Genomic DNA, 13,448 nt, shown 5'->3' with positions numbered 1-13,448 from the left:
CATCTGCTGCATATTTCTTTGTGTTCTCATTTTGCTTAACATACTGTGTTTGGGGTCTCCTTTTTGCAGGCTGCAGGTTCGTAGTTCCTGTTGTTTTTGGTGTCTGCCCCCAGTGGGTGAGGTTGGTCCAATGGGTTTTGTAGACTTCCTGGTGGAGGGGAGTGGTGTCTGTGTTTTGGTGGGTGGGGTGGATCTTGTCTTTCTGGTGGGCAGGGCTGTGTCCAGTGGTGTGTTTTGGGGTATCTGTGAACTTAGTATGATTTTAGGCAGCCTCCCTGCTAATGGATGGGGTTATGTTCCTGTTTTGCTAGTTATTTGGCATGGGGCGTCCAGCACTGGAGCTTGCTGGCCATTGGGTGGAGCTGGGTCTTAGCGTTGAGATGGAGTTCTCTGGGAGAGCTCTTGCTGATTGATACTATTTGGGGCTGGGAAGTCTCTGGTGGTCCAGTATCCTGAATTTGGCTCTCCCACCTCAGAGGCTCAGGCCTGACACATAGGCCAGAGCACCAAGACCCTGTTAGCCATACATCTCAGAAGAAAAGGGAGAAAAAAAGAAAGAAAAAAATAATTGAAAAATCAAGAAATAAAATTATGAAAATAAAAAAAATTAAAAAATTAAAAATAAAAAAGTAATTAAAAAAAAGGGAACATCCACACCAATAAGCAATCCACCAATGATAACAAGTGCTAAAATCTGTACTAAGATATACATAAAAATTAGAAACAAGTCAGTCGCAGACAGCAAACCCCAAGTCTACAGTTGCACCCAAAGTCCACCGCCTCAATTTTGGGATGATCCGTTGTCTGTTCAGGTATTCCACAGATGCAGGGTACCTCAAGTTGATTGTGGGGATTTAATCCACTGCTCCTGAGGCTGCATGGAGAAATTTCCCTTTCTCTTCTTTGTTTGCACAGCTCCTGGGGTTCAGCTTTGGTTTTGGCCCCACCTCTGCTTGTAGGTTGCCCTAAGGCTTCTGTTCCCGCCCAGACAGGGTGGGATTAAAGCAGCAGCTGATTAGGGAGCTCTGGCTCACTCATGCCGGGGGAGGGAGGGGTATGGTAGTTATAATTGGAATGCAGGGCGAGCCTGTGGCGGCAGAGGCCAGCGTGATGTTGCAACAGCCTGAGGCGTGCCGTGTGTTCTTCTGGGGAAGTTGTCCCTGGATCACAGGACCCTGGCAGTGGCGGGCTGCACAGGCTCTGGGTCGGGGTGGGATGGGGGGGCATGTGGATAGTGACCCGTGCTTGCACACAGGATTCTTGGTGGCTACAGCAGCATCGTTAGCATTTCATGCCCGTCTCTGGGGTCCGAGCTGATATTTGCGGCTCCTGCCCATCTCTGCAGCTCGTTTAGGCAGTGCTCTGCCTACTGTGGGCAGACAGGGAAGGAATCCCCTCTCCTTGCGCACCCCGAAGCAATGTTCTCTTGCCTCTTAGGCAGTTCCACACTTTTTCCTGGACTCCCTCCCAGATAGCTGTGGCGCACTAGCCCCCTTCAGGCTGTATTCATGCAGCCAACCCCAGTCCTCTCCCTGGGGTCTGACCTCCGAACCCCGAGCCTCAGCTCCCAGCCCCCACCCGCCCTGGCAGGTGAGCAGACAAGCTTCAGGCTGGTGAGTGCTGGTCGGCACCAATCCTCTGTGTGAGAATCTCTCTACTTTGCCCTCTGCACCCCTGTTGCTGTGCTGTCCTTTTTGGCTCCAAAGCTTCCACCCAGCCCATCCCCGTCTCCACCAGTGAAGCGGCTTCCTAGTGTGTGGAAACTTTTCCTCCTTCACAGCTCTCTCCCAGAGGTGCAGGTCCCATCCCTATTCTTTTGTCTCTGTTTTTTCTTTTTCCTTTTGCCCTACCCAGGTACATGGGGAGTTTCTTGCCTTTTGAGAAATCTGAGGTCTTCTGCCAGCATTCAGTAGGTGTTCTGTAGGAGTTGTTTCATATGTAGATGTATTTTTGATGTATTTGTGGGGAGGAAGGTGATCTCCATGTCTTACTCGTCCAACATCTTGAAGGTCCCCCTCAATGTTTTGGTTTTTTAAACTCTACCAGAGGCTTCTCTAAGTACATAGATTAAACTTCAAAATGTTCTGTAGAAGAATAGAAATGAGAAGCACATGTCTAAATAACTGGGCTTTATTATTTGAGACCTGAATTGTCAGGATTACAACTATACATGATCAAGTTGTGATCTTTTTGTTTCAGTCCACTAATTTATCCATTGCTACTTGAGCCTCTCCTGGATTTTGAAACATCAATCAGCAATCCAAGATCAGAAGTTTTCACAGGGGCTGGGTTAGGCAGATGGTAGTTTTAAATGGGGGCAGTGGAATCCTAATGGCTACAATATTGTTCAGCAAAAAAACAAACCAAACAAAAAAACCCACAAAAAACAAAACCAAGAAAGTTTGTGTCATGACTTTGAAAAGCACTACCAACTTCCTAAGTATTTTCTATCCCAGTATTTTATTTTTCCTGTGAGATTGCCTTTTGCTCCTTCAGAGAGATTCCTTACCCTGGAGAGAGACAGCAGGTTCTCCTTACTCATGTTTCCTAAGCCACAGGGCTTCTTTACTTTTACATCTCTGCACTTGTCACATTTTTAAAAACTTTATCTACTTTCAACAAACTGAAATGATCAATTGCTCACTCTTTACTGTGTTACTTGCTGTATTATCTATTGCTGCCTTACAGATTACACCAGCACTTAGTGACTTAAAACAACAATTAATGTTCTCTCAAACAGTTTCTGTGGGGAAGGTATTTGAGATTGGCTAACTTGGGTGGGTCTGCTTCTGGATCTGGCTGGGCTGTAGTCATCTGAAGGCTTGACTGGGGCTGGAGGGTCCACTGCTCAAATGGCCCATTCACATGCCCAGCAAGTTAGCACTGGTTGTTGGCAAGGAGCCTCTGTTCCTCGCCACGTGGGCTGCCCTCACAAAACAAGAACCTGATTTACTTGGAGTGAGGAGTCCTAAAGAAAGCAAGGCAAAAGCCACAATGTCCTTGTCATCTAGCCTCAGGTGTTACACTCTACCATTAATGCAGTATCCTATTGTTTACACAGTGATGACCTATTCACTGAGGGTGGAAATACCAGAAGATGAGCATTGTTGGGGCTGTCTTGGAAGCTGGCTACCACAGCTATTTAGTATCTCTCTTGTTCATCTCTTGTTGTTTTCTATTTTTGGACAGCAATGTGCAGTTAGAGTGACCATTCTATATATATAGCTTTTCATGAAAATACACTAAAAGAATTTGAGAAGCACATAGTTTCCAAATTGCTGGGATCACACTGATGCATCATAAAATCTCATTGATTTAGAGTTTACTAATTTGAGAACTTATATAGGAGCCATTTTAAGGATTCTTCTCAAGTAACAAATTTATAATAATTTTAATGGAGAAGGGCTTTTGACTAGAGAAGATGAGTGGGTGTAAAATTAAGAATTATAGATTGTTAGCAAACATTTCTTTGATTGTTATATGTCTTAGTCCTTTTGGGCTGCTATAACAAAATACCAGAGGCTTATAAACAACAGAAGTTTATTTCTCACAGTTCTGGAGCCTGGGAGTCCAAGATCAGGGTGACAGCATGCTCCAGTGAGGGCTGTCACATGGTGGAAGGGCCTAGGGATCTCTCTGGAGTCCCTTTTATAAGACACTAATCCCATTCACGAGGGTTTCACTCTAATGGCTGTCTCCCAAAGGCCCCATCTCCTACTACCATCACTTTTGGGAGGTTAAGATTTCAACATATGAATTTTGGATGGGACAGAAACATTTGGACCATAGTATTATATAAAAAACTTATTCTGAATCTGTAAATTTCCTTCAACTTATTACATTGTACCTAAACTCTCTATGTATAAGCATTCCCCAGTTGGGTTTAAAGATTATGTTTTTAAAAAGTTCATCACTAGGAATATAGGTTTTGTTTCTCCATAGGAAAAAATGTTACATTGTTCTTGGGTTCTTTGAACTGAATTTGTATTCCAAGGCTAACCCACAATTATTTAATGTATTACAGACTATTTCTGTTTTGAAAGTTAGAAGGAAATAATACCATTGCAATTTTAGCAATTAAAGAAACCAAGGAACTGCAGTCTTGAGTTGGAGGAATTATCTTTAACCTGGTGCTTAAGAAAAAGTTTATATAATTTGAGAGAAGTTCGTATTAGAAATTTAGGGAAAATCTGAATGAGGTTTCTGGATTTCATTTAATTTATTTATTTAAATTATGTATGTATATATGTACATCAGTGAATCAAATCCTATTCATACCCTCATTGGCCTCAAGGTATTTTTTTATTTGGTTGTTTTTTGTTTTTGTTGTTGTTTTTTTAGAGGAAATTTTTTGGAGGAGTCCTGCTAGGAAGTCCTAAAATAGAATGGAGAAATGAAAAGGCTTTCCTAAAGTTATTCATTAAGTCTTAGAAGAGAAAGGAAGCAGGTTGGAGACTAGAAGAGACTGAGTAAATGTAGAGAAGGGGGGGGCACTAGATTTAAAAGACTTTTTAGTTTTTCTTAAAGGAACTGTTATGCTCTATTTCCAAATAAATAGTAAGACAATAGAAAGTCAATTGACAGATTGATCCTTAAAACATCTAAATAAGTAATATATAGATAAATATAATGTTGAGTGCAATTATAGATGATTTTGATTAGTTAATTCATGATAAATTACAACCTTCTCTGAGTCAGTAATATTGTACTTGAAAATTTGTTTGATACTAGGTAAGAAGGCATTCCTTTGTTCTTGGGATTGATTGTTCTTTGTGGGTTTGTATGCTGCTATAGATAAATGTTAGAAGATTCTGTATAGTTAATTATAGTTCTGTATTATTTTTAGAGTAAATGGGATAAAATCATTTTCAGAAACAGGGTAAACATTTCCATTTATGAGTCTTAAAACAAAATTGATAAAATGCCCTCTGGAAGCTGACTTGTTTTAAGATATATCCTTCTCTAAGTTTCAAAGATTCTTGCTGGATCTTTGATTTTTATAATTTTTCTTAATCCAATGATATTTTTATATTTATATTAACTTTTTATCAATGATTTTAAAATTTCCTAACTATTATAAGTAGATTTAAGTTCAATGAATTAAGGATGGAATCTGAGTCCATATAAAAGGTATTGGGTTGGCCAAAAAGTTCGTTTGGTTTTTCTGTGAGATGGGATGGAAAAACTGAATGAACTTTTTGGCCAACCCAATATGAATCTGGAGTTACAATGAAACATAAGACATGGGTTCTTACTTCAGAATGTTCACAATTTGGTTGAAGAAACAGCTCATTTATATAAATTTAAGTAATGGAGATAAAAAGTTTGTAATTAAATTTTTTAGTTATTTATTTTTACTGGTCAAAATTTAAAGTGTATTTTATCCCAAAGTAAGCTTAAGAATTGAATTGAATTTGGGTGATAATATGTGTGCCAAATCTAATGCTTGTGGCCTCTCTCACCCCTTGCCTCCATGTATGGGTGGAAAATGTCCTACCAGAAGATTCTGAGTTGGAAAAAGATATGCCTTCGGTTAGAGTGAGGGTCAGAAAGTCCGAGGCAAACTTAATTGGGGCTGGGGGATGACTTATTTAGGGGGATGCCAGTGGACATTCTCAAAATCCAAGTTTCTAGAACAGGTTGCTTGTGAGGAGGAGGAGGGGGAGAAGAGAATGAGACTAGTAAAATACTTCTGCAGTACTGGAAATGAGAAGACAGTGGAACAACATCTATGAGCTGTTGAGAGAAAAGGACTGCAGACCTGAAATCATATACATAGTCCAGTGTCAGGGCAGAAAACAAGATACTTTGGAAATACAAAAAGGTCCACCAACTGTGGACCTCAAATGCTGAAGAATCCACTTGAAGTATTCTACCAGATAAAAATTGAAGCATAACATGGTTCTGAAGATAAAAGAAGCAAATGGCAATAGTAAACAAATGAAGTTTTATAGGAAACCCGTACAATATCGTAAGCTGTTAAATCTAAATGGATGGAGTTAATAAAAATCTTTGTTCTGCTTTTATGTTCCTCTCATCCTCCTCCCAGTCCCAATCCATCCCCAATCCCCATCTCCCACACACTTCTTTACTATCATTTCGGTGTATTTTTAGAAAGGACATGAGGTAAAAGCATGGGCTCAGTCTAACATCTTGATTTAGAAAATCTGTTCTTGAAATGCTATACTTCTTACCACAGAAGGCTTTTGTAAAAAGTTGTTGGTCAGGGCTCTGCAAGCAGCAGAAACCAGCTATGACAACAGATTTAAACAAAAGGGGAATTCACTGACTGGGTAGTGGGCGACTCATAGGATCCTTGGGAAGGCTAGAGAATCAGGCTCAGTTGATTGGCTAAAGATTGTACAAAGCTTACTTCTCAGTGACAGTACTATATCTTTATTTAGAAGTAAATTGCCTTTTTCTTCTCTCTTCAAATGTAGGTTATATATTTGGGGAAAACTCCAGAAGAAGCATATAGAATATTAATGTTTGGAGATACATCCTATATTCCTTTCAGGTAAATATAAGAATGTTATGGTAGATTCATTTAATCAGGCCCTTGCCAGAAATATCTTGGTGTAGTTGTTTCTGAAAAAAGAAGACCTCATAATTAGTCATTTTGAGGTGGGTGCAAATAACACCATAGATCTAGGTTACTCAACAGTGATGCTGTGGACATTTTGTTCGGGGGGTGGTTGTCCTGTGTACTGCAGGATGTTTAACAGCATCACTGGCCTCTGCCCACTAGATGTCAGTAACACCTTCACCCCAGAAAATTAATTGTGAAAACCAAAAATGTCTCCAGACATTGCCAGATGTCTGTGGTGGTGCTAGTGGTAGTGGTGGTGAATCGCTCCGACATGAGAAGTCAGAACCACTCTCACTGATGGAAACTGTGCTTTGTAATCAGATGAGAATCCTGGAGTTACAGTATGCAAAACGACCGTTTTCCAGTACTGCGGAGTTTTGGTTCTGAGGAGTTAAGAAATAAGTTTTTCCCAATAATCAGGAGTTACTTCTGGGGCAGAAACGAACCCCCTTTTCCTAGGGACACAGCCAGCAGAAATAGTGGGTGAGGTTGCTATTTGAAAAACCAAAACGGCTGTGTCATAGAGGTGGTAGATAAGTAATGTCTTTATATAAGTTAATGACATCCTCATCCTTATGTCAAAGTTACCAGGTGATTGTGTTGGAAGATATTTTGAAAAAAAAACCCAAAAACTTGTGGGTTTTTTTCTTTTTTTAAAATCAAATGAAGTTCTAAAAGTTGCTCTTCCTGTTTATCAAAATGCTTGACTTAGCTGTATAATTAAATACTTGTATGGTGCTTAAGTATAATAAGTGCGTGAAATGATTTTACTCATTGCATACTGTATTGAGAATTTCAAATACTGCATTATTCTTCCACCTGCAAATTAGTTAATAGTTTTAGGATTGTTGCATATACCTCAAATGCCTGATTTTGAAGATGTGGGCTTGCCTTTAAAGGGAAGGTTATGAACCTGACTTAATTGTGGACAAGTTTTGGGATGAGTGTCCCTAACCTTACACAGAATCTGTCTCCTTCTTAAATAACTCTGTAGGACTGTCCATGGATATACTCCATGAATTAGAGATTTTTGTTAGGATAGTCTGCAGAGTTCAGTTATATATTGCACTAAAGGCTGCACGTATATTAGTGATTTAGCCAATTAGAAGAATTGCTTTGGACCCAGTATCGCTCTGCCTTTCTTCCTAGCTCAGAGATATCTTAAGTATTCTTTGTGGTAGGTAGGAAGGGATGAAGGTTATTTTCTAAACTGGAGAGTGCTCCATTTTTCTTCTCAACTTATAACAGCAACCGTATACTTCCTTCAGAAGAAGTGATTGTGTTTGTGGTCCCTGAGTCATAGGCACATTGCTGTAGTGATAATTTTGTCCTACAGAACTCTTCTTTTATAATAGTAATCCTTTATAATAGTGCCATTCTTAAAGTTTATAACGCAAGGTCCTGAAACAGGGATAAGCTTACAGATTTCACATAATCTAAGTAAGGATCCATGAAACATTGTTAATGTAAGAGAAGTATTGTGTTAATTTAAATACAGGGATCAAAAATAGAATAAGTGTTGTTTACTGCCATACCCGTGTTTAAATTCTTAAAGTTTGGCACTGAAAAATGTAGTTAGTTGCTTCTGGTTCCAGGAACAAAAATCATTAATTCTCTAAAAAACAGGACTTAGCTAGAAGCAGTTCAGGTTTGTGAAATTTGAATCTCTTTAGTCATAGATGCCAAACATTTAATGATTCTCCAAGTGTGGCCTGTGAACTAGTGCCAGTCTGTGAACTTTTTGTTACCAGCTTGTGATAAGTACAGGAATTGCGAGTAAGATTTTACAGACTTTTTAGCAATTTAATAGAGTATTTTTATGTCTGTGGAATCAAATAATAGAAGAATTTAGGCTTGTATTTATGTGTTTTTTCCTTCCATTTTTCTAGTAATTCATTTTTACTTATAAAATAAGATTATTGCATTATTTTGGGTATGTGATAGTACAAATATTATTGTATTTTACAAAAGTATCAGCCTTTGACAGATTTAAAAATCTGTGCTTCACCACATTTTACTGTTCTGAAGAACTTACTAATTGAGAGTAGGCGGGTGGTCCAGTGGTTAAGACTCCACACTCCCAATGCAGGGGGCCCAGGTTCAATCCCTGGTCAGGGAACTAGATCCTGCATGCTGCAACTAAAAGATCCTGTATGCCACAACTAAAGATCCTGCATGCCGCAACAAGGATCCCACGCGCTACAACTAAGACCAGGCACAGCCAAATAAATAAATAAATATTTTTTTTAAAAAAAGAAAGTAGGCAAATCAGGATTAATAAAACCTGATAATATTTTGACAGAAATTACACTATAGTCTTTTATCTTTGCCAATTCAAGAGCATAGAATAAATATAACTGCTAATAAGGGATTGTGCAAGAATAGTGTTCATTTGTAGTTAATAACTCCTTTTAGGCTCATAACAGTATTTAATTAGATGTAATTTAAGTTACATATAATTCTTCAACCACTGAGTTTAAAAAAAAATATATATATATATATGATTTCTTAATGAATTGTATTAGATATTTCTCTACCTGTCTACCTGAAAAAACAGTATAAAATATAGTTCAACATTTTCTTAATACTTTTGGATCATTGTTATATGAAGAGCATATACTTCTGTTCTTTGGTATTACCTATAATACTCCTTGCTTCTTAGTTGTTCTTTTTGTGTGTGTTTTTTTGGTTTTGGGGAGGGGGCGCTCTATTCTTTATTTTCTTGAGAGGTAGTATTGCAGAGCTGCTAATAGCTTGGCTATTGACATCAGAGAGATGGGAGTTTGACTCTCCGTTCTGCCACTAATATCTCCGTGGTTCTTTACAAATGTGAGCCTTGGTCTCTTAGTCTATAAGTGGGAACTATAGTAGGATCACCCTAATGAGGTGTGAGGATTAAGTAACATCCTGCTTGTGAAACACTTGGTGCCTGATCCTTAGATGACATTTGTTAAACATTCATGTTCTTTTCCTTTTAAAAACCATGTATAACTTAGACACAATTAAAAACTCTAACCCCTATGTGTACATCACAGTAAACTCCTACATATTTACATGTAACTACCATCCAGTTCAAGATACAGAAAATTGTCAGCCCGCATGAAGATTCTCTTTTACCCCCTTTCTAAAAGTTTTTCTTATCTTTTAATGTCATATAAATGGAATCATACAGTATACATTTTTGGAGAGCTGGGATCTTGTGTTTTAAATATATAATGTCTGTGAGATTTATCCATGTGGTGGCAGGTATTAGTATCAATAGTTTGTCTTATTTTTATTGCTTTTGAAACATTCCATTCTATGAATATACCACAATTTATTTGTCCATTATCCTTTTGATGGATACTTGGGTTATTTGTAGTTTTAGGCTGTTATGAATGCAAGTTGCTATGAAAAATGTTATTTTTTTAAACTAGTATTTGACATCGTTTTGCAGTTTCTAAGCAGTATTCCTTTATTGATTCTCATCTGTTTTTCCAAGTTTGTTAAATGATCTGTGACAAGGTTTTCCCCCTCACAAAGGCTTATATCCAGATTCGTAGTTGCTATTTTACCATTTTGAAGAAGTCTGATTGCTTGGGTGGGAGGAAGGAGGTGTGGATGTGTTTAAAGTTGGAGGTGTTAATGAAATAAACATGAGTGAATAAAGAAAGATTCTTGTCTATTCAGATAATGTGGCAGAACTTTATCCAAGCTCAGATCAAAGCTTGACTAGAGCAGGGCTTGGCCCACAGTAGGTTTATTCAAAGTTATGCATTGAATAAATGCATCAAATCCTCACAAAAACTGAATCAACATGCCTTTAACTTGATTGGAAAAGAATTATCATAGGTTAAGAAGATAATAATCATAGCTAACTGAGGAGACATGGTGAAAAACATTGGGATGCAATTTGAGAGTTCATCTTCTTTCCACTGATAATTTTGATTTTGATTTAGACTAAACTACTTCATTTTCCTACCTTAGCTTCTTTATCTTAAAAAACATTCCTTATTCCATGAAACAATTACTTGTACAAAACATTCCTTATTCCATGAAACAATTACTTGTACAAAACATTATTTGTGTTGATCCTATAAGTCAGTGGTTCTTAAACTTGAACATATATCACAATAACCTGGAGGACCCAGCCCCACCCCTAGAACTGGTCTGGGGTGGAGCTTGAGAATTAGCATTTCTAACAAGTGGGGTGGATGTTGGTGCTCCTTGCCCAGGGAGTATATTCTGAGAACTAATGCTGCAGGTCATTTTATTTTTCTCCTTCCTGAATATTGCCAGTAAGCTATTGGTAAAAATCATTTTCTCGGTTGCATTGAGACCTTTCCTAGCTTTTGGAAGAGCAGCATTTAAATTCAAAAGCTAACAGAACAAAAATGGCACGTTGTAAGGCCTTGCGTCCAATCCTCATGAAGCCTAACATATGCTTAAGTAAATCTAACCAATTCAGACAGTAATGTCTAAAACTGTCTTAGCTAAAAAGGATGCCCTTTTCTTTGATGTTAATGTTGCCATAATAGTCTATATTCTTAAAGTTTGTACAAGAACTAAACATTTTAAATGTGCCGTTTAATTTTTCAGGTAAGTGAATCACAGTGTGAAAACCCAACCACGGCAGGCAATTAATTATGGCTCCAGTAGCAACCTGGTTCCACATAGGGACCAAATAAGTACCATTCTGATAGGCACAGTTGCTTGGCATGCCTAGAATGATCATAATTAAATTCATTTTTATCTTGCCTAATTCTTAAAATTTTCACTTTGTAATGAAATGACTCAAGGTAGCCAAAAAGGAGAAGCAGGTGGGAATGGAGGAGTACCTTATTTTTCTGGACAAAATCTTAACTGACATAAGACATTTGTAGTAAGATTACTAACAGGTGTTGATGCAGTGTTGGGTGGGGCTGTCTAACTTAATTTAAGCACTTCTCCAATGTAGAGTGATTCTCCTAACAGTAGTTGACTCCTTAGTTTCTGTGGTTTTATTGGTACTGTTGTCCTTTAAGAACCAGAAAGAAGTTATCCAGTTAAATTGTTAAAAAGTATAAGAGCATAATGAGAGGAGCAAAATGCTTTTTAGCTTGCACCTATTATTTCAAATATTAGCTTGCTTTCCAAATTTTTTTTGCTACGTGGATGGAGATAAACACACACACACAACATGTATATACAGAATCAAAAAGCAGTCTTTCCTGCTAACAGTTTGACACAGTATTCTCCAGTTGGAAGAAAAAATTCAAATGCCTTTCCCTTTTGAGGGGAGGAGTACATACTATTGAGAAGTTGAACTCAAGAAGGAGCTTTTGAAGCTCAACTATTAAAGCCAAAAACAGTCTACAGAGATCATTTGAAATTTAAGATGTGGTCATTATTGATCCACATCTATAAAACAGTATCTACTGGAATAGGTAGACATTACAATGAACTGTATAACAGTGACTTATCCTTTATTTAAAAACCAAAAGGCAAGAATTCTTTTTTTTTTTTTTGAGACTGATCCTGAGTATGTGTTTGATTTTAAATTCTAATCAACTTTGTCTTGAGATAAGTGTACAGCAGAAAATTAAATTAACTGAGCTATGTATTTCAATACTTTTGGAATTTCAGAGATGCTGCCTATGGGAGTTGCAATTTCTACATTACACTTCTTGACTGTTTTTATGCAGTAAAGAAGGTAAGTGACTCGTAGGATACACCCAGTGTTGTGCTGGAGAACTTAAGTACAATGCAAGGAAGACAGGCCTTCTTCCCCAAAGATCTTCCAAGATGTATATGATGTGAGAGGTATCCCATTTCCCTGCCAACATTAGAATGACACTAAACTAGAAAACAGATTATTCTGAATGTGAGTGCTTCTGTGCATGAGTTGGGGGAAAAGCCACTTGAACACAGGGAACAATAAGAAACAGTTTTGTAATTAGGTTCTAAATTCAGAACTGGTTTTGAATGTGTTATGATTTCAAAGAAAAACAAGAAGTAAATAGGTTACTGGTTTCTAAGTTCTCTTTGATTTATGTATTTTATGGGTCTGATTCCCATCAATTCTGTTTACAACAGACATTTCTATAACACAGTAACTGTCAAATACTTTGTTTTTGTATCTTCAAGCATTCAATTTCTAGTTCAACAGAAGTATTTGAGTAGCCCATTAGTTTGTTACTAGGTTTTATATAATACTAAGTATAGGTCACTACTGCTTTGTCAAAGCTATTTAAAAATAACTCCTGTGTTTTATAACCAGGGCTACTTGCTGTCTTTGACTCCAGGGGACAACCGTCATACCACATTTTAAATAAACAGGGTCCCCTGGAGTCATGTGATGCAGCAGACCCTGGTTATAACACTCACTCCCTCAGGTATATTTCTTGAACATCAGGGCCGTGCAAGAAACTAGAATTGTCAGTCAGTAGCCCTTGGATCAAATAAGCCTTCAAAAACATCTCAAGTTTGTGTGGCTTGTATTTTCAGAGGCAAAAGGAACCCAGGTTTACTTTCTTGTATAATGAAACATGGTGGCTTTCTGAGAATTCTGACAGAAATTTTATGGGTTAAACTGAGAGACCTAATTAGTATGCAAATTCAGAGATTAATTATTATATCTTTTTTCCTATGTAAGGCAATGAGGATGGACCTTAATTTTGGGGCTGAGTCCAGCAACTCTGTGGTGTATGGAGCTAATGGAGGTAGTTGCCGCAGGCTCTGAGACAGCTCCATGAGGCCGCAGTTTAGGCAGGTCATGGGCAGAGGAGGTGATCAGGAGATGGAGGGACAGTAGGTATAGATGACCCCTTCTAGCTACAGTTGCAGTCCTTGCCAGATGGACCCCAGGGAACTGCTGATGTAGCCAGGCATACTTGTCCTT

General features: G+C 38.0%; 1 protein-coding gene across 10 annotated transcripts in view; it reads left to right on the top strand.

Moving 5' to 3' along the window:
• CDC14B (cell division cycle 14B) overlaps positions 1-13,448 on the top strand; it is a 106,028-nt gene that overhangs the window by 64,303 nt on the left and 28,277 nt on the right. For 9 of the 10 annotated variants that reach the window (XM_082469753.1, XM_082469746.1, XM_082469749.1 and 6 more), the window contains exons 5-6: positions 6,441-6,517; positions 12,194-12,260. The exons of the other annotated variant lie outside the window; for it this stretch is intronic. In XM_082469753.1, the coding sequence (XP_082325879.1) occupies positions 6,441-6,517; positions 12,194-12,260 (144 nt within the window). The remainder of the gene's footprint in view (positions 1-6,440; positions 6,518-12,193; positions 12,261-13,448) is intronic. 10 annotated transcript variants of the gene reach the window in all.

This window comes from Balaenoptera physalus (assembly GCF_965194825.1).
Source record: "Balaenoptera physalus genome assembly, chromosome: 7".
Classification (NCBI taxonomy): Eukaryota; Metazoa; Chordata; class Mammalia; order Artiodactyla; family Balaenopteridae; genus Balaenoptera; species Balaenoptera physalus.
The sequence above is the reverse complement of the archived record's forward strand: the minus strand, read 5'-3'. Positions and strand labels throughout refer to the sequence as shown.